Source organism: Heliangelus exortis, chromosome 22 (assembly GCF_036169615.1).
Source record: "Heliangelus exortis chromosome 22, bHelExo1.hap1, whole genome shotgun sequence".
Taxonomy (NCBI): domain Eukaryota; kingdom Metazoa; phylum Chordata; class Aves; order Apodiformes; family Trochilidae; genus Heliangelus; species Heliangelus exortis.
The window spans coordinates 7,789,649-7,809,320 of NC_092443.1; the positions used below are offsets into that span (position 1 = coordinate 7,789,649).

At 50.1% G+C, this 19,672-nt stretch overlaps 1 protein-coding gene across 13 annotated transcripts in view; it reads right to left on the minus strand.

Annotated features, from left to right (window-relative positions):
• Positions 1 to 1,392: 1,392 nt before the first annotated feature.
• The window catches only part of DAB2IP (DAB2 interacting protein), a 167,308-nt gene continuing 149,028 nt past the window's right edge, over positions 1,393 to 19,672 (minus strand). For 7 of the 13 annotated variants that reach the window (XM_071766002.1, XM_071766000.1, XM_071765996.1 and 4 more), the window contains 8 exons: positions 17,252 to 17,488; positions 15,481 to 15,682; positions 14,693 to 14,871; positions 12,468 to 13,341; positions 9,509 to 9,661; positions 5,958 to 6,160; positions 4,864 to 4,951; positions 1,393 to 3,831 (listed from right to left, as the gene is read on the minus strand). In XM_071766002.1, the coding sequence (XP_071622103.1) occupies positions 3,664 to 3,831; positions 4,864 to 4,951; positions 5,958 to 6,160; positions 9,509 to 9,661; positions 12,468 to 13,341; positions 14,693 to 14,871; positions 15,481 to 15,682; positions 17,252 to 17,488 (2,104 nt within the window). In that variant the 3' untranslated portion in view covers positions 1,393 to 3,663. The other 6 variants (XM_071765998.1, XM_071766007.1, XR_011730240.1 and 3 more) reach the window with 5 other exon arrangements.

A 19,672-nucleotide genomic window follows, 5' to 3' on the forward strand; every position in this document is an offset into this window, starting at 1 on the left:
TGCTCAGTCCATTTCATCCCCCTTTACACAAAACTTTTTGCTCACTTTTTTAGCAGTGTTCTCTACAGTTCAACAAAACCCCAAATCAAAACTCTTAAAACAGAATCCTTGAGGTGGACCAACCCCAAATCTGGATCCCAGGCTTCTCTCCCTTCCTCTTCCCTCAAAGGGAAGGGGCTGAAATCATAACCTTTATCTGGATCCAGATTTGCTACTTGGAGCCCACCTCTCCAAAACAGCAGTGAGATACAGCCAAATCCTGACCGAATAAGCAGCACCAGAAGTTACTATATACAACTGTTAGTGAGATAGATACATTACAGTAAACACTGAAAACATTTACAAAAAAATATTAAGACTTGTATTAAGATAAAAATCTGAGTGTGTTTTGTTTTCTTTCTTCTCCTTTTGTTTACACTTGGACGCATTTGCACTACAACAGATTCTTACTGTAGAAAGCGCAAGAATGGGAACAAAAATGGAGCCACTCACAGAACAGGACGGGGTCGTGGGTGCTCTGGTGCCACCAGCACCTGGGGGGTGGCCTCTGGGATGGCTGTGCCAGACACCAGGTCCCAGGCCACCTCAGGGAGCCTGGCCACACGGGGCTGGCACTGACTCCCTCACTCACACACACACACTCACATACAGCAATGTACAGTTTATAAATAACAGAAACACAAACTGAAGTAACAGAACTGAGCTGAGCCTGGATCTTTAAACCTATCCCCAGAGCATCCTAGGGGAGGGTCACGTTTAGGTCCAGTTGTTGACAGTTGTGGAAAGAGACAGAGAAAAAAGGGGGTGGGCAGGGAATCACTACTGTAACCAGACTTTGTCCTGATTTGCATTTCTTTGCATATTGGCTCAGGAAACTAAACAACTGCAGAAGGTACTGGAACTTCTAAGACTTCACTAACTCACTGTGGAAGGATTTAAACATTCCTGCTATTTCAGCAGAACAATTTGTGTTCAGTAATTTGCAATTTTGAGGTTAATCAGGAGTTCTGGACAGATCAGAGCTGGGTGGGGGGAGCTGTGCCTTGGCTTGTGGTTGAGAAGATTAAGATGTGCTTAGCTTCAGTACTAAACAACTGGGATTTGGGTGGTTTTTTTTTTTTTTCTTTCCAGTTCTTACAGAGAGCACTGACTGCATCCCAAAATTACTTCTGTGTAGGAAGGGAAACATGCTGGTGGTGGGGCACCCGCCCCCGTGCCCTGCGTTTCCATTCCTCTATGTTCCTTCTCTCTTGAAAAACTTCCGGTCTCTCCCAACACAAATATTTTGGTACTCAAAAACAATCAGCTCTAAACACACATCTCATGGCCACAGCAGTTTAAAGGAAGTCTTTTTTTCTCTTTTTTTTTTTTTTTTTGCAGGGTTCTTAGGACGGGTTTGATTCTGAGCCGATGGCAGGTGGCAGTGTACGCACCCAACGGCTCACAGTACCCTGGGTGCTCCTAACCTGTCTGGGTCTTTTTTCCAGTTGTAACCTTGTCAGTTTTGTGAGATTCTTCAAAGCCATCTGTGCTAGTCTCCAAAATTCAAAGGTGACTGTACTTGCCATAAATACTTAGTGATTACTTTGCTCTCAGGAGCTCCGTTTGGGGTCTGTGTGACTGCACCACTCTGCAGGCGTTGGTGGGGTGTGGAGACCTCAATGTTCACTCCTCCAAGGACCAAGCTGCACCAGGCTTGGCCCAGGGCTTCCAGGGAACAGAAAAAACATTTAGGGAAAAAAAAAAAAAAAAAGCATCTTTTTAATTTTGAAAACAATTGCATGTGGAAGAATGCTGTTAAGGAGCCTTAGGGCTGCAGGGCAGCATGGCAATGCAGAGCTTACTGGCAAAGTGTCCTGCTCAGGCAGCCTAGGTAGGGTGAGGCTGGAGATGGTCCCTATGCTGTGCAGAGCCCAGTGGACATCCTACTCCCTTTGGCTGTACATTTACACATGGCAGGAGGAGCTAGGACAGGCGTTGAGCAGTGTGTTAAACCTTAGTGGGAGGAAAAGGCAGATGTCCTGTACACTGTCATCCGTATCTCAGAGAAATCTCTCTGGCTCTTGGTACGAGGGACCTGCTCTGAGACTGGGAGTCATCGAGTACTAACTTTAAAAAAAAAAAAACAAAAACCAAAAAACCAAAAAGACAAACCAACAAACACACCGTGGCAGCGTGGCAGCAGGTCAGCGGCACAATCCCCCGTTAAGGAGGTGACCCCTCCGCTGAGCACAAAGTGTCTGAATCTGCTGGGCTGTGCTGCAGCAGTTGGGAAAGTCTAATCCTGGCTTATGCCTGCACAGTGCTCCTGACAAGGGGGCTCTCGGTGGTGGCTGCTGTTCTTGTTGGTTACTCCCTTATGACCATGTTTTACATTCTTCGAGCCGGTTAATTTCCATGCAGTGCTCATTCCCAATTTAAAGAGGACAGTATTCCAGAAAATGGGATCTTTTTTTTTCTAATGCATACTGTGAAAGAAAAGAAATACAATTACCGATCTTCATGGTTCTTCAGGGCTTTTTCTTCTTTCTTTCTTTGTTTTTCTCCCCAGAAATAGTCAAAAACTCTGCACAGAGCATTACACCCCCACAATGAACCCTCTGTCAAGCCAGACGCTGACCATCTCAGGTAGCCCCTTGCTCCCCCTCTACCACAACAGGCACCAGAACATCCAGCCCGTGTCCCTCACCCACAGCTCAGGGACCAAGCTCAGGCAACATCTGCTTTATTCTGTGGCTGGAAGTGTGCGTGTGGGGGCAGTGCTCTGCGGCTGCTGCTTAAAAAAACTCTTCCCCATTATTTCTGAGGGAGCAGAAGCTGAAGAGAGGAATCAAGTTGCCATTCACCAGCTCCTCCCTCCACCCACATGCCGGATCCTTGGGCTTGCTCTGCTCCCCCAGAGCCCCCAGCAGCACCAGCCATACTCTCTCCACTGCCTTGCCACCATGGTCCCCCACGCAGCTCCCCTGGGGCCACCACGGCGCAGAGTGCGCTCTGACCTTTCCTGGGAACTGTGCTCCCTGGGTGGGTGGAGTTAATTAAACACTCATCAGCTGCATAAATGCCCTGTGGACAGTCACCCACTGCAAAATTCAGTGGCCTCACAAACACCAGACAGGGCTCAGCTCTGGGGTTTGCTCTGGGAGAGGGCTGTGCTCCGGGGGGAGCCACAGGAGCAGGTCAGGCTCTGCTGCCATCCCTCGCAGGGCTGCACCCAGCAGCACCCTCGAACTGGACTCACTGGGCCACCGCCTGCTGCAGGCTCTGCCCAGCTCCCTTTATTCTGCTTACTGCCACGACAAGGAGGTTATTCCTTGCTGGGAGGGGTGAGGCATATCCTTTGGGCAGTTTTAGAAGGACAAGGTTAACTTTTGTTTAAACATTAAACACTGACTCGAATCCGACAGTGACAGCGATTCTCAAATATATATATATATATATATATGTTATTTCCTTATGCCACTCATCTCACACTCGATCTTTCCGTCCCCTCAATGTGCTGCTGGCACCAGCATCTCCCACAAAGGCCGAGTCACGCGCCGTCCGCAGTAAGGAGCTGGGATCTCTGGGAGAGAGCAGCCGTTCTCGGAAGCCGCGGCTCGCACTGCTGCTGCACGGTCTCTCTGGCCAGGCCTCCTCTCCTGCGGCAGCACCCTCCGCGGGTTAACAATTACTGCTGTTTCTGAATTCTCCATTCTCTGTAATCTGCAATTTAGTTGGGTTTGTGGGGGAGATCCCATTACGTGTCTGCATGCTGTACCTCTCTTTCAGCTGCGTAAGGGCACTCATTAACCGTGCGTTGGCAGCGTCCAGGGAAGCGATGCGTTTCTCCTGCAAGCAGAGGGGCAGAGACAAGGGACAATCAGTGGGAAGGGATGGAGACCTGGTCCTCCCTGACCTGGTCCTCCCTGACCTGCTCCTTCCTGACCTGCTCCTTCCTGACTTTGTCCTAACACACTGACCCAAGGGCCTCTGGGACCAGGGCCTTTTCTCTCGGACCAGCGCCTTTCTCGTTGGCACTCTTAGGTGTGGGTTTCTGAAGTGCTACACAGCTTTTTTCTTTTTTGATTCACTGCTATTAACAGGGCCATAAATGTACTTTTCCTGTCACTAAAGTCATTTTAGCATCCTGAATAGAATGGAGAGAAGATTTTCTCTAAATCTGCAGTTAAGACAGAAATTCAGTGCACTCTGTGCTCTGTCTGCAGCTGTTACAAAGATGTAATGACAAGATTCCTCTTCTAAAACCTAGTGCTCTCCGAGGACAGTGATCCCTGTCAGTGTTTAATTGATTTTGTTAGTGTAAATTAATAGTTTAAATGACTTGTGGCCTCCCAGGATGGCTTTGATGGCAACTGTCACTGATAACAGTATTTTAAGGATGAAAACAAGAGCCTCTGTGTTGCAGCCTCTGCCACTCCTGCTCTTTGTGGCACTGCAAATGACATTGCCCTCCTCCCTCTGCCACCAGCAGGAGGGAACAGCCCTCTGGGTGTAACTCTGAAGGTCCATGTGCAGACCCTGTGCAACACTGTAGTACAGCCTGAGATGGCACAAAATGAACTGTGTGGAGTGGCCCATGATGATTTACTGCTTTGAACTAATTGCTCTACAGATCCTTCCCCAGAATGCACCCTCCACATCCTCTGTGTCCCCTGCCAAGCTCCAAGGCTGGAGACCTGTCCCAGTGTGAAAGCTGTGACAATAAATCACATTCTGCTGAAGTCTGACAGGCTCTTTCCCCAGAGCAGCTTGGTGCTGGCTCATCCACAGGCACAGCCTCACTGTGCTGCCCAGCAGGGAAGCTGCCTGTTGCCAGACTCACCTTGACAAGTGCTGCAGCCCTTGGTACTGGGGACTCACCTGTGCATCAATAATCTTCTGCTTGGAATCCACAGCAGCCTGCATTTCTGCATGATCCTTCTTTAACTCCTCCTCAACTGACATCAATCTGGGAGCCAAACAGACAAGAAAAAAAATTACATTTGTTGGGCTCTGCTAAGCCCAGATATTAAGTTTCATACACGTCTAAATCAGTCACCCAGAGTGAATGAGAGAGAGATCATGTCCTAATTCAGTTGTTGACACCACAGAAGCAAAGGGTTGATGTGCACCTCTGAGGAACACAGGGAGAGATGTGAAATACCAGGGCAGCTTCATCTGCAGATGGAAGTGGCTCCATCATCTGCACCAGGTCAAACCACCCCATCTGAAATTGCAATGCTGAGGCACACACAGATGTTCCCCAGACCCACAGCTGTGCCTCTGAGCACAAAGGAGATGCACACTCATTGGAACCACCTCTTATTACACACAAACCAGCAGTTTAGAAACAGTCTTTTTCCTGGCTCTTACTCTTCTCCACAGCCCTTCACAGCAGACTGTCCCAAAGCTACAGCACAGTGAAGGCTGCCTCATTCATGAGGGCTGATTAAAAACACCAAGTTGGCTTGGCTCAGGCAGAGGTGAAGAGAGCTGCACTGAACAACCTGTGTCCTGGACAAACGTGAACATCACATCCCAGTGGGTGGAAGGAAGGGATTTATAGTCAGGAGTGATGGGATGGTGAGATCTTTAGCTAAACACCAGGAAGAGAACATTTTGATTGCTGTTGTATCTATTGCTCATCTGAACAGAAGAGCAAGCCTGCCAGATCCCCAGAGAAGTGGGGCAGGCTGCCAGCTCTCCCCTCCTGAAGTTCTGCCTTTGTGAAATCAGGAACACGTTGGGGTTTTCCTTGTCCCAGGTAGCACAGATAAGGGGACCCAAAGAGTCAGGGCTTGAGCTCCCCACCACAGGGGCTGTAACCCAGAAGGGTAAAAAGTAAGTGCAGGAAAACCCACAGGTAAAATCTGCCTGCACCTCCAAAGAAATGTGATTCTCCTGAGCAGGGGTCAGCTCTATCAGCCAGGCTACCAGCCTTACTGTCACCTCCAGCACTCTCAGCTCCCCTGTACCTGCTGATGATGCCCTTCATCTGGATCTCCTTATCCTCCTGCTGCCTGCGGAGCCGTTCCTCACTCTCCTCCAGCCTGGCCTGGTACTCCAGCATCAGCTTCTGAGTTGTCTCCTCCTGGCACTTGAAGCGAGTCTCGTATTCCTCCAGCTTCTTGTTGGAGATGCGAAGCTTGTCCTGCAGCACCACCAGGTCCTGCTGGTACTACAGCACGCAGGGACAGACACAGGAGGAGAAAACACATGTGGCATGTTACCTAGTAGGGCTTTGCCCTTGCCAGGGTGTCCCCATGACCCGATTACACCCCTCTCCTTGCACCAGGCTAGCTGCAAACCCGTGTCACACAACCCCGCTGCCGACACCGCCTCTTCTGTCTTCTCCGCACTGCGCTAGGAGCGATGCTGAGTCCCCCGGGCAGGCAGGTCACTGGCAGGTTCAGAGAATGGTTGTTAGCAGAGTCTGGCATTTCACATGGGGAATGCAGGTTAGAGGGACTGAACAGCAAATGCAGCTGGCACCTTCCTCACACTGACAGCACAGGGCTAAATGCAAGCAGGAGAAGCTGCACTGGTGGGATTTTGGCTTTACGCGTGAGCTCTTCAAACTAAGGCAACAGAAGAGAGGGTTTTGGAGCTGCTGGAAGCTAAGCAGGAGTTGTTGGTGCTGCCTGGCTCCCAACAGGTTCTGTAGCAGGGACAAAGGCCACTGCCACCTCAGCACAAAGTGGTCACCACTCTCCAGGTGCTGGTGTGAGCGGTGCAGTGAGCGCTGCTGCCGCCTCTTGGGGCCCAGCATTTTAAACCCAATCAGATGTCCAGCCAGGGTTCAGTCCATGAAGAGCTGCTGCATGAAGCCAAAGACCCCACAGTTGTACTGCTCATTCAGCTGAAGCAAAAAATCAGCAGCAGAAGAATCACATAAAGCAATAAAAATAAAAATAAAAAGCTTGCTAAGTCAGTTAAGCTGGGTTCAGCTACTGCAGAAGCACAGCATTTGCTACAACTTGCTTTGCTAAAGAAAAATCTGGTATGCATCTGTACAAACCCCACCACTTTAATTTTAAAAAAGTATTCAGAATTTGTCTTTTAAGAAAAAAACTCATCTGAAATAACAACAGAATAGTTAACATGCAGCTGATAATTTGACAAGCTGCTTTTAGAGTCAGATATAGGAACAAGACTTCCATCTGAGTGATGAAGTCTATTACAAAGGCACAAGGTGTTGCCCATGAACTGACAGAAATGTGCTTAATTGTCTTGACTTAGCTGGCTGAAAATTCAGACTTTGCATGTGGCCATCACCACCCATGTGTGCACCTCAGCAATGGGCTTGGTTGTGTCCCAGTTTAAGTGAGCTCTGCTGGGGAGCCTACCAAGCAGATCAGCTTTTTGTCAGGGACAGTCTGCTCCTCAGGTGCTGGTCAGACAGACCCCAGCTCACACACACAAACTCACGTTGCTCGCCCAATATCACTCCACTGACTGGCTGACAGCAGAAGTAACAGCAACAGCTCCTGAGGACTGTAAGATTTACAGGGCTGATGATCTTCCTGAACTGCAGTGGCAGGCAGGTGGGCAGGACCTCTGAGCTCCTGCTTGGGCAGGGATAGGCACAATGCTTTGCTCTGGTTTTCCTTTAGCAAAGCTTTTACTGCAGCACTGAAACAACACAGTTTGCACATGTCACCTGGAGCCATGAGGAACACAAACGCCCACAGAGTTACAGAGAGGCACTCAAGTCAGACAGACAGGAGCTGCTTGAAGAGGAAAGATTACATACCTACCCTAGCCTTAAAATAGGAGCAGCGTAAGTGAGCTCAAATGATAGCAGGAGAGGCCTCAGAGATGAAGGAGTCGTTCCTGTCTCTAGAACATTTGTCTCATTCTCCGTTACCATTCAGGTCTTACAGTCATGGGGAGAGAGATTGTGCTAATGGCAATCTTTAATGTCAGTGACTGATGTGACAGCAAAGTAACAAAAGATGCTGCATGGGAATGAGACAGCAGGGTCCTGGGGGTGGGTGCTACCTCTGGACCTGGGACAGGTTTGGTGTGATACTGCCAGAGTTTGTAACCCCACTGTCACCTGCCCTGAGCAGGGCTGTGCTGGCCAGCCCCTCCCTGCAGAGAATGGGGGAGACAGAGCCTCTGAGCTGGTGTGGACACAGAGCAGAGTGTGCCCACCTGGGACCTGCTGAGCCTCTTGAACAGCAAAGGGTGCAAGGAAGGGGTCAGTGACAGCACTTGGCATTGGCACACAGTGTCCACACTGTGCTGGGAGATGTGAGCTGGAGAAGGGCAGCACACATTTCTTAGCTTGTGGTCCCTCAGCATTTCACTTCACTCCAGCTCCACTGCAACATCAAAGCTTGCTGCTGGCATCTCCAGGGCAGCCTCAGATGAGCACTGAACCCTTCCTGAAGCCCTTCACTGACCAAACACAGTGATAACCCAGTGCCTGACACTGAGGACATATCTTTGATTTTCTGCCTACTGGTGTAGTGCTCAGCTGGTAGCAAAGATTTCTGTATCTCTGCAAATAAAGCCTGCTAAATGTGTATATTTTTTCTGTGTTAGGTCCATCAGCACATATCTGTGTTTACAGGAACACCCAAGGAACAGAAAGCCAGTGAGAAATGGGCTTTCCCTGGGGCAGCTGGGAGCTGTGGCCTTGCAAATCCCAGTATCTGCAGTACCTGCCATGGGCACTGTGCTTGAATCAAACAGGAGACAGCCCCAAAATGATCCAGCACAGCAAAATGAGAACAGGAAGGCTATTGTGACAAAACCAGAAACTGTGGTGGAAAAACAGGAAGGAGGCTGAGGGAAGGTGATGCTTGCAGTTCTGTGGGACTGGTTAGGAACATGTGGCTGGGGTGACAAAGAGAAGGACACTTAGGAAACATCCCAAACACTAACTGTGCCCAACTGCAGCAGTCCTGGCAGAGCCCAACTGCTGAGAAAGCACCTTGCAGAAGCAGCAATCAGCAAAGTGGGATCTTCACAGCTCCTGACTGCTGCCTCCTTAGTTCTAACCCAATTTCATCACCCCTAGCCAGGCCTACTCTGTCTCTTCCCTGCTTCTACCACTGAATGCTCTGTAGCTGACTTCCTGATGGACCCCCAGACTGGTCAGACCCACATCTGTGTGACACAGCCATATGCTTGGGGCAGGGTCACTGAACTCCTATGTCACCCCAGGCCCCAGTGCTGCCTCTAAGACCAGAATCTGGATTAATTTTCAGGTCTGTTTACAGCCTTTAGACATGGAAGCTACTTCTTGGCTACACATTCCTGTACCTTACTCTTATCTCTTTTCTGACTCTCATCTCTCATTCTTGACTCCTGTTTTTCCTACTTGCTTTCATCAGAGAGCAATTCCAGTCACTGAGTGTGTGAAAACCTCCCCAACCTTCCCCAGAAGTGTCCTGACAACCTGACACCCCTCTCTCCTGCCACACAGCCCCCCTTATCCCCAGAGTGCTCAGATGAACGACATTCAAGGAAATCCTCTCTCTATTTAGAAACTTGTTTCCATCCAATCAGGTTTTACCTTTTCTGCTTGGCTGAGCTCGTCCTTATTCCTGAGCTTATCCCTGTGCTTGGAATCTGGGTCAATGCTTTCATCTTCTAAAAACTGCATGTTCATATTCAAAAGCCAAGCAGCAGTGCGGTCCAGGGCATTGGGGTTCACAGGAGAAGGGGCCTACAATGAAACATACAACCATAACAAAAGAAAAACCTGTAACAGAAATGGTCATGAAGCTGGAGAGAATTTCCTTCTGAGCAAGCCCTCTCCCATGCTGTTCAAACAGCACTGAACAAGCCTGAACTGCCAGAGTAGTAGGGGTGGGGGTGAGGAACAAGTCCTGTTCCGCACCTGCACATTGTTTTGGGTCAAACAGCCTCTGTCAGGGTAAATTCTTTCCTGTGCCACCCTATGGAACAGAGGTACAACAGGGTGCTGCCATGAGGTCCTGCTGATAGCATCAGGCTCAAGTTTCTGAGCAGGTCCTGTCCCCTCAGAAGGCACCAAGCTGCAGGCAGACGGTGTGGCTTGATGGGGTATATTCATGCTGCAAGCAGAGATGTCACCCAACTCTTCAGCCTCTTTACTGAGCCATCTTTTTGCTTGCTGTGAAGATTCTGAACAAATAAAATCAGCTCTGCAAACTGAAACGCTGTTTTCGGTCATGCAGGTGCCTTCTTGGAAGGAGAGGTTTCTTTTTTGGCTGAGACTACACTTATGATGCTGGAGAGGTCAAAATGCTCAACATCTGAGCAGTTCATCCCCAGGTTTGTTTGTCTAGCTGTGGTGCTGTTCTACTGTCCATGACCTAGAGCTGTGGCTGCTGCTTTTCAGTCCTACCCTGGGCAGGAACTGCAAATTGCATTGCATAAATATTTTCCAACCACATTACAAGGTCGAGGAAGTGAATCTCCAGCTATTTTCCCTCCATCCTGACTCATTTATAAACTGCAGTAAACTGTACCTTGATTGAACACAAGGGATCTGGAAAGATTTGGTCAAGGGAATTCAAGTTATCAAGTCAGAAATGTTGGGGACTTGCTCCTTCATTCAAACCTCAGGACAGCAGAGAAACCAAGCAGCAGAATGGGAGGTTCCATACTTGGAAGAAGTGGGGACTGGTTTAATCACCTCACTGGTAGTTGGTAAGTTTTCCCATGCCATCTTCGAGTCTGCTCTTCTACTTCATGCATTTTACATCTGAAGTGAACATCACTTGCTACAAATCCTCACCTGATTTGTGGCTCTCTGCTTTTTCTTGCTTCTCCAGCTCAAACACTGCACCTGTGGTGGCAGCTCAGAACTCCTGGCTTCAAGGAGCAGTGGCCACATGGGTTCATTTCAGCAGTGTTAAGACCACTAGTTAAGAATGTCAATGAATAAAGCTTAGCCCACTGTGCACAGACAGGTCCTTCTGCCTCTTCACTCTCTGAAGAAGTAAAAAAGGGTATCTGATCCAGCCTGGGACAGCTTGGAAGTCAGTTCAGGAGATGAACTTAAGAGAAGTAGAGGAAGAGCTTCTGGCTGGCAAGAATGAGGTTCACAGAATGAGGTTCTACTAAAATGGCCACCAAATGGAGTTTCTTTGTTCTCAAACAGCATTTTACACCACCAACTATAAGCAAGCAGTTTCATTATGGTTTAGAGATACTCTTTATGCAAGAGTAGGAGAGGCCTTCTGAGGTCTTCAGGTCTTCAGAGAAACTTTGAGACATAATAGGGGTGAGTGGAGGAAAGATTGGCACACACAACTTGGTCAGAGCTTTCTGAAGGTCACACAGAGTTCACTGTTGTCTTGCTGGAAGAAACTGCTGTCAAACAGGCTGCTGCTGCTTGCAGAGCTCTGTGCCCTCTGCACCTGATGAGCATTGATCCACATTATACAAATGCTGCTACACGGCATGATTGCTAATGTCAGTGCTTAGGAATCGATGCTGTGTGCACAGAGCAGCTCCAGATGGGGCTGAGACATCACTGCAGTGGCAGCAGTGACCAAGGCCTCCATGGCTGCCAGGTAAAGGAGAGGTACTTGTACCACCTTGTACCAACTCTGTTGTTCTTTCAACACTGCACTGCTGAAAAGGTGCCTGAATACTGTGCCTGGGCTGAGGCGCAGCGACTTGCCAGCTGTCCACATGCTCTGGGTTTACATTACTTTTAAAAATCTTCCTTTAGGCACTGAGAGACCCTACTGTGTTAATTTTCTACAGGATTAGTTCTGAAATGTAGAATGAATAAATGAGCACTAGAAAAACAATTTATCCATGCCAGGAAAACCAGAGGGCTCGGTCTGTGTCCTACTGCTTTCAATTTTAGCACCACGAAGAGTAAAATTTATTTCTGTGCAGACCAGCACGTGGTCTGGGACCTGAGTCACTGCAGGGCTCTGCACAGCAGGAACTTCACCCCGGGTGGGGAGCACAACCCCTCCTGACTGCTCCCACCTCCCCAGGGGCACGGACAGGGGGGTCTCACAGAGCAAACGGGAGTGTCCAGGAGAGCCATGGATCTGCTGGGACAGGAGCCACAGCAGAGAGACTTTTAGTGACGAGAAGATCAGTGCCTGGTCCATGTCTGGGAGATGGCACAGGGTTGGCTATGGCATGGGATGAGAGCCTGGGCATGGAGAGGCAAAGCGGTGACAAGATGGTAGAGCAGGCCAGAGGCATGGCTGCCACAGCCCTCGTGTCTTTGTCACCTACTGCCTTGTGTCAGTCACACACCAACGTGCCACGCAAGGGAGAAACACTGAGAAGGAACACGGTCTGTGCCCCTGTCCCAGGACAGCCTCCTCTTCAGGCCAAGCCAGGTGCAAGAGCTGAGATCCCCACATGCAGTGCCACAGTGGGGCTGTCACTGATGTGGTAACTCGGTGCCACAGTGACATCCCCTCCCACGGCAGCAATCCCCACCAGCCAACGCCTCCTCCAAGTCCGCAGTCTGACCCTGCCCGTCCCCTCCAACGCCTGACACCCAGACTCACCTGTTTGTGCATCGTGCGCTGCTTCATCTCCGGGCTGTCGCCCTTGGAGGAGGAGGACTGCTGCCGGAGCCGGGCCCCGCTGCCCGGCCAGTCCGGCGAGGAGGACATCATGCTGCCGCTGGAAGGCCGCTGGTACTGAACCGTGTTGAGCAGGGACGGCGGCGTCCGTCCACGGCTGACGGGTGGGGGTGGCGGGGGTGGCTGGTCTATCCGCCGCTGCGGTCCCGCGCTGTTCTGCCGTGGCATGGTGGGCTGACCGCCCTTCTCTGTCAGCGAGAGCTGCCGGCGCGCCAGCTCCCCTGTCCGGCGGGTGAAGTCCTCGCTGGCGGTGGGGGCGGTGAAGCCGTGTTTGTTGGCTGTCAGCTCCTCGCTGTTGCTGTGGGAGCTGAGCGAGCTGTGGCACTCGGAGCTGGAGTCGCCCAGGCCGCGGGGGGAGAGCGGCAGCCCGGCGGCCATCTGGTAGACGGGGTTCTGGAAGGAGAGGGGTGCCAGGAGCTGGGGCCGGCCGGGAGCGCTCTCGCCGCTGGGTGTGGTGGGGGTCTGGCCCACCCGGCGCACGGTGGCCATGCCCGTCACGTTGTTCTGCTGAGTCCGCGTGGTCCATACGCCCTGCAACTGCCCGAGGGACGACTGACTGTCATTGAGGGAGTCAGCCGTGCCAGGAGCGTTGGCCCCACTGTCCAAGAGCCGATTGTCCTGCAAGTCCACCATGGACAAACTCTTGCTGCCATTAGACATCTGCACGTCGGGCTCATTGGCCTCTGAGTAACTGGAGCTTCGGGCAGGAGAGGGCTGGGCCCCAGCAGACCTTGTGACAAAAAACAAGTCCTTGTTTTCAGGGGTTGGAGATGGTAACCGTGTGAAATCTATCAGACTGCGGGGAAGTCAGTGCGTAAGGAAGAGGAGAGGAAAACAAAACAAAAAAGAAGAGTTGTGAATGCTACACCGGATCAGAAAAAACGAAATCACTCAGAAGAAATCAGCGTGGCACGGCTGTGAGGGACAGGGACGTAACCCAGAGGCTGAGCTGGGCTGGCCAGGGGTGCTGGTGGGGAGGGACGGTGTGAGGGGAGCTGGGGGATGGAGGGTTGTGGAGGAGCTGGGCTGTCCCTGAGCTCCAGGGAATATCCTGGCCAGAATTTGTACAGCATGGAGCTCCACAGGGGCCTGATCCACACTAAACCTCTGAGGGTCAGGCAGAGCAGAGCTGAAGCCCAGCACCTGAAGCGGATCCACCCATTCCTCCTGCTGCAACACTCATACAGGCAATATTGATTTCTTGGGGATAGGAAGAAAGAGCTTTATAGTAGCTTAATGTGAATATACCACTGATCAAAGATGGTGCACTGTAAGCAAGTATTTGGGTGAAAGCACATTGTCAGAGATCCTCCATGGCATTAGATCTAAATAATTGTGCCTCATGCTGGGAAGCCTTAGAGATGAAAGCTCTGATTACACCAAGTCCAGCATCATTGCTGCCTTTCATTCCTGTTAAATATGCAGTTTCCACTTATAAACTGTTTTACTAGCAGAGTCTTTCAGTTTGTGTGGGCTCCATTACATTCTCCACAAACAGAAACGTAGGTCTGCAACAGTCATCTTCCCCATGAATGAAACTCCTCACATTATTAGGCCAAAAAGCATCTCAGGTGACTGGGCCTGTGAATCACTGCTCACCATTAAAAACACCCAGTACTATAAGAACTGGACAGAGTAGACTGGAATTCATTGTAAGGTCTCTAGAGCTCAGCAGCTGTTAGGGAAATGTCTGGATCTGGATCGCAGTGAATTCAGCACATATTCTATGTCTTACAAAGACAGATAAGGCCAATCCAATAAATCTCACATGCTCAGAGACCTAATGAACATAACGGGGATACCCATCACTTTGAGGTTAGCACAAACAAGTCCTCAAAGGATGAGCATTTTGCTTCTCCAGCCAAATCTCACTGGCTGAGACCAGAACTACCATGTTCTTGATTTACCAAACCACATCCCCAGTTCTGGCTCTCAAGGCACCCATGTGCCTTCACCATTGCCCTCTGTTTTGCCTGGATTCTGAGCTGAACCACATCCAGTGTCAGCTCTCCAACTGGAAAGCCTAGCCGACGGATCAGGCCACTCCACCCTACACCCTATCCTGCCTGTCCCTGCTCAGGTTTTGGCAGTAGATGGCTATTCCATATTTCCCTGGTCTGTGGCCAGGCCACCCTTCATGCTCTTACCCAGATAAGTCATTCTCTATCACCATTTTCTGCAGCCCTGCAGAGATGCTGTTGCCAGCGTTAGGTGTGGACGCGGTGTGATCGGCCGTGACCGAGACCTGCACGCAGGCTGGGTTACTGAGTGCTGAGTTGACATCCCTCAGGATCCGAGGCAGAGGCCCAAGTTTTGTTGTAGTGCCCTGGGCAGAAAAAAGAACAGAATTACTACCAACATCTTGTATTTCTGCCAAGAGTACTGTGGGCTTTGCCAATTGCTGGACGGACTCTTCAGTGAAGCACATTAACAACACTCATTTTCTCCATCATTTACCCCCACTGCTGAGGCTATGGGATGTCCCAGAACATGTGGCTTTGGAAACCATTGGCTGCTGTGGAGCAGTGAAAGTGTGATTAACAAAGTTCAGATACTGATGAAGACAGCTATAGCCAAGCCTGGTCCAGGTCTCTTGACAAAAATCCTTTTAATTAAAAAGAAACCTTTTGAATCTGCTGGGGCAGACAAAGCCCTGGTGTTCAGCACCTCTGCTTTCACATCCCACCTGCCCCTCCATTATCACCTCCCCTCCATCATCACCTCCAATGATAAAGAGCAGAGGAGGGTAAGATCTCAAAGAGGATGTAAAGAACGAGCATGTGCAAAGGCTGGGGAAGTGCAAAGGGCTGGTAACAGCTCTGCTGTGCACAGACACAGCTAATGGTCTGGTATCTGATGGACACAGGGAGGTGTGTGGTGTGGTACCTAAGCCAGCACTGGCCAACTTTGCTGCCCCTGCCACCTTCCCAGATACCTGTTCCAGCTGAGAAATGACTTCCCAGAGCAGCGAGTGCAAAGTGGACAATTCCCGGCCCAGGTCAATGTAGCCTTCAAAGCCAGCTGTGTTTGAGAGGGTTTCAGGATTGGAAATCTCCAGTAGAAATCTCTGCATGTTAGTCCATTCATGTTCCAGGAACTGATTCATAAAGGACATATATTCCTCTTTGCTGCCAAACCTATTGAGAGAGCCATACAAATTTCAGCTAAATCCTGTAAATAAAAGTGCAGCCAACAGAAGGGATAGGTACCCACACAGGTAAAAATAGCAGAGCCTTCCTCTGGCATCTGAACCCTTCAAAGCCTTTGGGATCCCTGGGCTGCTAGCAAGCACATAGTACACCTCACTAATCATGGAACCAAAACTAACTACAGCCTAATCCAGGTAAGTTCTTGTCAGCATGGGATCTACACAGTAGAAATGAAGGTGAAAGCCAGAGAAACAAAGCTGCTCTTGGTAATGAAGTGTATCTTACTGCTGGGTCAGGACACAGCCTCCAGAAATAGGACCTGTCACTGGAAATAAAGAAATTGTAACAGCAAGCACCATCAGCTGATGAGAGGGCAGTGACTGATGCTGGTAGGAATCCTGCACACTCTCCTGCAGGCACTGAGGCCAAACCCAGCACTGCCAGTGCTGCTGCCCCAGCACAACCCTGCTGGGGGTCACCCTGCAGAGCCACATCCACGATTGGGCCAGCCTGTTTGTCCCCTTGAGCTTCCTACAACCTCCTTCTGTCCACCAAGCACTCCACCCAGACTTTGCTCTCAGTTAGATGTCTTATTGAGAGTACAAGAGGGAGAGCCTCGTGGTTCAGCTGTACCAGCAGTGGCTGGTGCTGTGCTGGTGCTGTGCTGGTGCCAGTGATGCTGTGAGGAGGGGCTCAGCTCTGTGCCATCAGCAGGACAGCTCAGCTTGATCACTTTGGCTTGACTAATGTCAGCTTAGTTAAAGAGTCTTTCCTGCAAAGTGCTGAAAATCTGAAAACCCTTTTGTGAGGGACTGGTCAGGAATATAGGGAATTTCTGTCATCTCATGTAACATGCTTGTATGTCTTCCACTCCTGTCTGTGTGTATGTGTGTGCATTTCTGACTGACAGTGTGTGTACTAAGCTAGTTTCCAAATCTAAGAAGCTTTAGACAGAAACTGTCCATTCATGCTTCAGAAAACTCATCATTTTGATATCATAGCTCAGGATAAGTAGCTCAGAGATGCAGCCAGTGGAAATGTTTTCAGAAATCTCTCTCTTTGTTTCCATCAAACCAATGGACTGAGTTAGAAATTGATAGTCATTCTTTTGTCCTACCTTCCCAATTCAGGCAGCTGCATTTTAATAGCAGAGAAAGTCCCAGAGCTCACAGGAGTCAAAAAACAGCTCCTGAGCTCTGCACACCATTACTGGTGCTTGGGTTGTGATCCTGTTGGTGCCTGTGATGGGAAGTGGGCAGTGCAGCCATCATGGGACAAAGGACCTGACTGTGCCGGGCGTTCCTGCTGCCCCGCCTGCTCAGCTGTGTGGTCAGAACAGCTTGTTTTTCTTCTCATAAAACATGTCCTGTTTTGGAAATTTGAATTATCTCTCTGACCCGACGGCGAGGGAATGGGTCCCAGAGAGACAGGGGTGAAAAAGCCAAGAGGAAACAAACAGGCCCTTTCCCTGAGGAAAGGAGTGGTCAGTGTGGGACCATGGCTCTGCCTACACCCCCAGAGCTGCCTTCCCCCTCCCATGCCTGCACCCCGGCTTACTTGGCAAAGTTGGCAAGGTTCTGGGTGACCTTGGCAATGAGGGTCAAAGTGCGTGCAGTGCGGTCATCGGGGTACTCCTGCAGGAGGTTGAAGAGGGACGGGGACATGATGGCAGGACAGAGGAACCGGAGGAACAGGGAGGCACTGATCAGTCGCTCGCTGATGTCCGGGCGGCCTCGGTTGCTGCATTCTTGTCTCCATGAGGCAAAAACTTCCTTGAGCTCTCTTGGGAAGACACTGAAACAACAGGACATGCAGGGATGGTGAGTTCAAGGGCAGCGTGTCCAAGCTGCCTCACAGCAGTAACAGAACATGGTTCATAGCAGCTGTGGGGCACGGCCCAGACCTCTGCCACGGTCTCACCCTGCTGATCCACATCAGTCACAGTGTGGATCTCTTGGCCTTTTCCTTGCAGAGTGCCTGTGAGGAGACTCAAACAGCACAGGAAAAAGCAAAGCTGCTCCATAAAATTGTAAGAGAAGCAGCTCCCATCAGACTAATATTCCTGGTTGTGCTGGATACCAAAGCCCTGGGCAACAGGGAGGCCAGAGGTACAAAACAAACTCTGCAGCACAGCTCTTCATAGGTCAGGTGGCTGTGAGGGGGGTTTCAAAGTGAGTGCAAGCTCAGCCACCAAGGTGGAGAGTGCTTCCTGAAGGAACACAGCACTGTGGGACCTCCTTGTCAGAGACACCAGCAGCACCACAGTCTTGGAGGGAGGGCTGTGCAAATTGTAATACTCCTGTTGAAACACTTGGGATCAAGTCCTGCTGTGATGAGTACAAACACAGAGCCCCACCAGAGTTACTCCTGCCTTGTAACTGCACAGACCTCAGCCTGGTCCTTCTTGGATACCAGAACTCCCTTGGGCCCAGCAGACACTTGCTGCAGCAGCTCTTATCACTGGAGATCTTGCTGCCTGTTTCTGCTCAGCCCTCCCCAGCTCCCTGCTCCCACCTTATCCTGTTCCCAGCATGTATTATTTATTCAGCTGGATACTCCCACCCACAGGAACATGCTGGCTATGGATCCCACCACACTGCCCTTGGTCCCAGGGGACCTGGAGGCTGCCCTGGCCAGCAACCACTGCCTGTGTTCCAAAGCCAGAGCTGTTTACTGACAGAGCTGGATGGCACAAAAGCAGACTGAAGAGGGGTCAGACTCCATTTTAGACCATAAATCTCCTTTACTAACAGCCATTTTGGAGGAAGCTTTCCCAGTTTTACTGCAGAGACTACCTGGGAGAAGCAAAGCCATGTCAGTCGGCTTCTCACTGGCCTGCACCTCCTCTGGGACTGGCGGTCCTGCATCTGAACCTCACATGAGTTGGGAAGGAGAGAAAACCTTGGGAGCAGCATGGCCAGAGACACCATCCACTGTCCAGCAGCTGCAAGACCAGCTGGAAAGCTCCAAAACAGAGCACTAGAAGCAAAGAACCACATGTGCATGCTGCCTGGTCTTTTACCCTGTGCTTTATAAATAACATTAGCTAACATCTTTGGCTGGATAAATTCTCCTCTGTCTTTGGCTTGATACACACAATTGGACAAAGCTCTTTTACTTCATGGTATTTGCCCAGAAACAGGAGAATCCTTTAAGCAATTTAAGGCTTGAATGATCAGGACAGGTTGTACAGTTACTGGAAAGTAAACAGTTGAAAACGTACACGCCGGCTGCACACAGCCCCTGAGTCCTGCTCACTATCATGGGCTGGGAGACCATAAAAGTTTAATTGTGTAACAGTGGATGGAATTCAGTTAGCTGGCTTCATGTGACAAACGGGCCCGTAATTCATTACCCAACTTTCCAGTAACGAGCTCCCAGATGCTGAAATTCTGCTTACACTGAAACTTTCCAGATGTCCAAATTATGTCATAATTACAACAATTTTCAGCCATTGTAAGCCTCTTTCCTCTCTCTGACTCTCTCCGGTAGATGAGCATCCACACTCTGGCACTCTATTTAAAGCAAGATCATTAGCTGTCAGGATACCTCAGCCAATCCTGAGCACTCATCAGTCCAATTAATCCCCAAAAACTGCTGAGCACAACGGAGCAAGAGGGAACCACTCAGAGGAGCAGCCTGGCTGCACCAGTCTTCCTTGGAAAGGCAGGACCAAAGGAAAGGCTTCCTGTGAATTCCTGGCTTTGCTTAGGTCACTTCTCAAGACTATTTTTAGAGTGACCTTTTAGTCTTGCTTTGGGTATTTTTAGGAAGAAATTAATTTAAACAATTTGAAGCCACTGGTGACTGGAAGCAGCAGAGCAAGTGAACACCATTCCTGAGTCAGAGAGTTATTAGCTGGTCCAGGATAAGGTATAGGGTACCTGTAAAGGAATCTGCCCTTTGCTTATTTGTGGTAGATAAAGGAGTGAGTCTCTCACTGCTTGTTCTCTCTCTGAGTAATATCAGGAAAAGCAA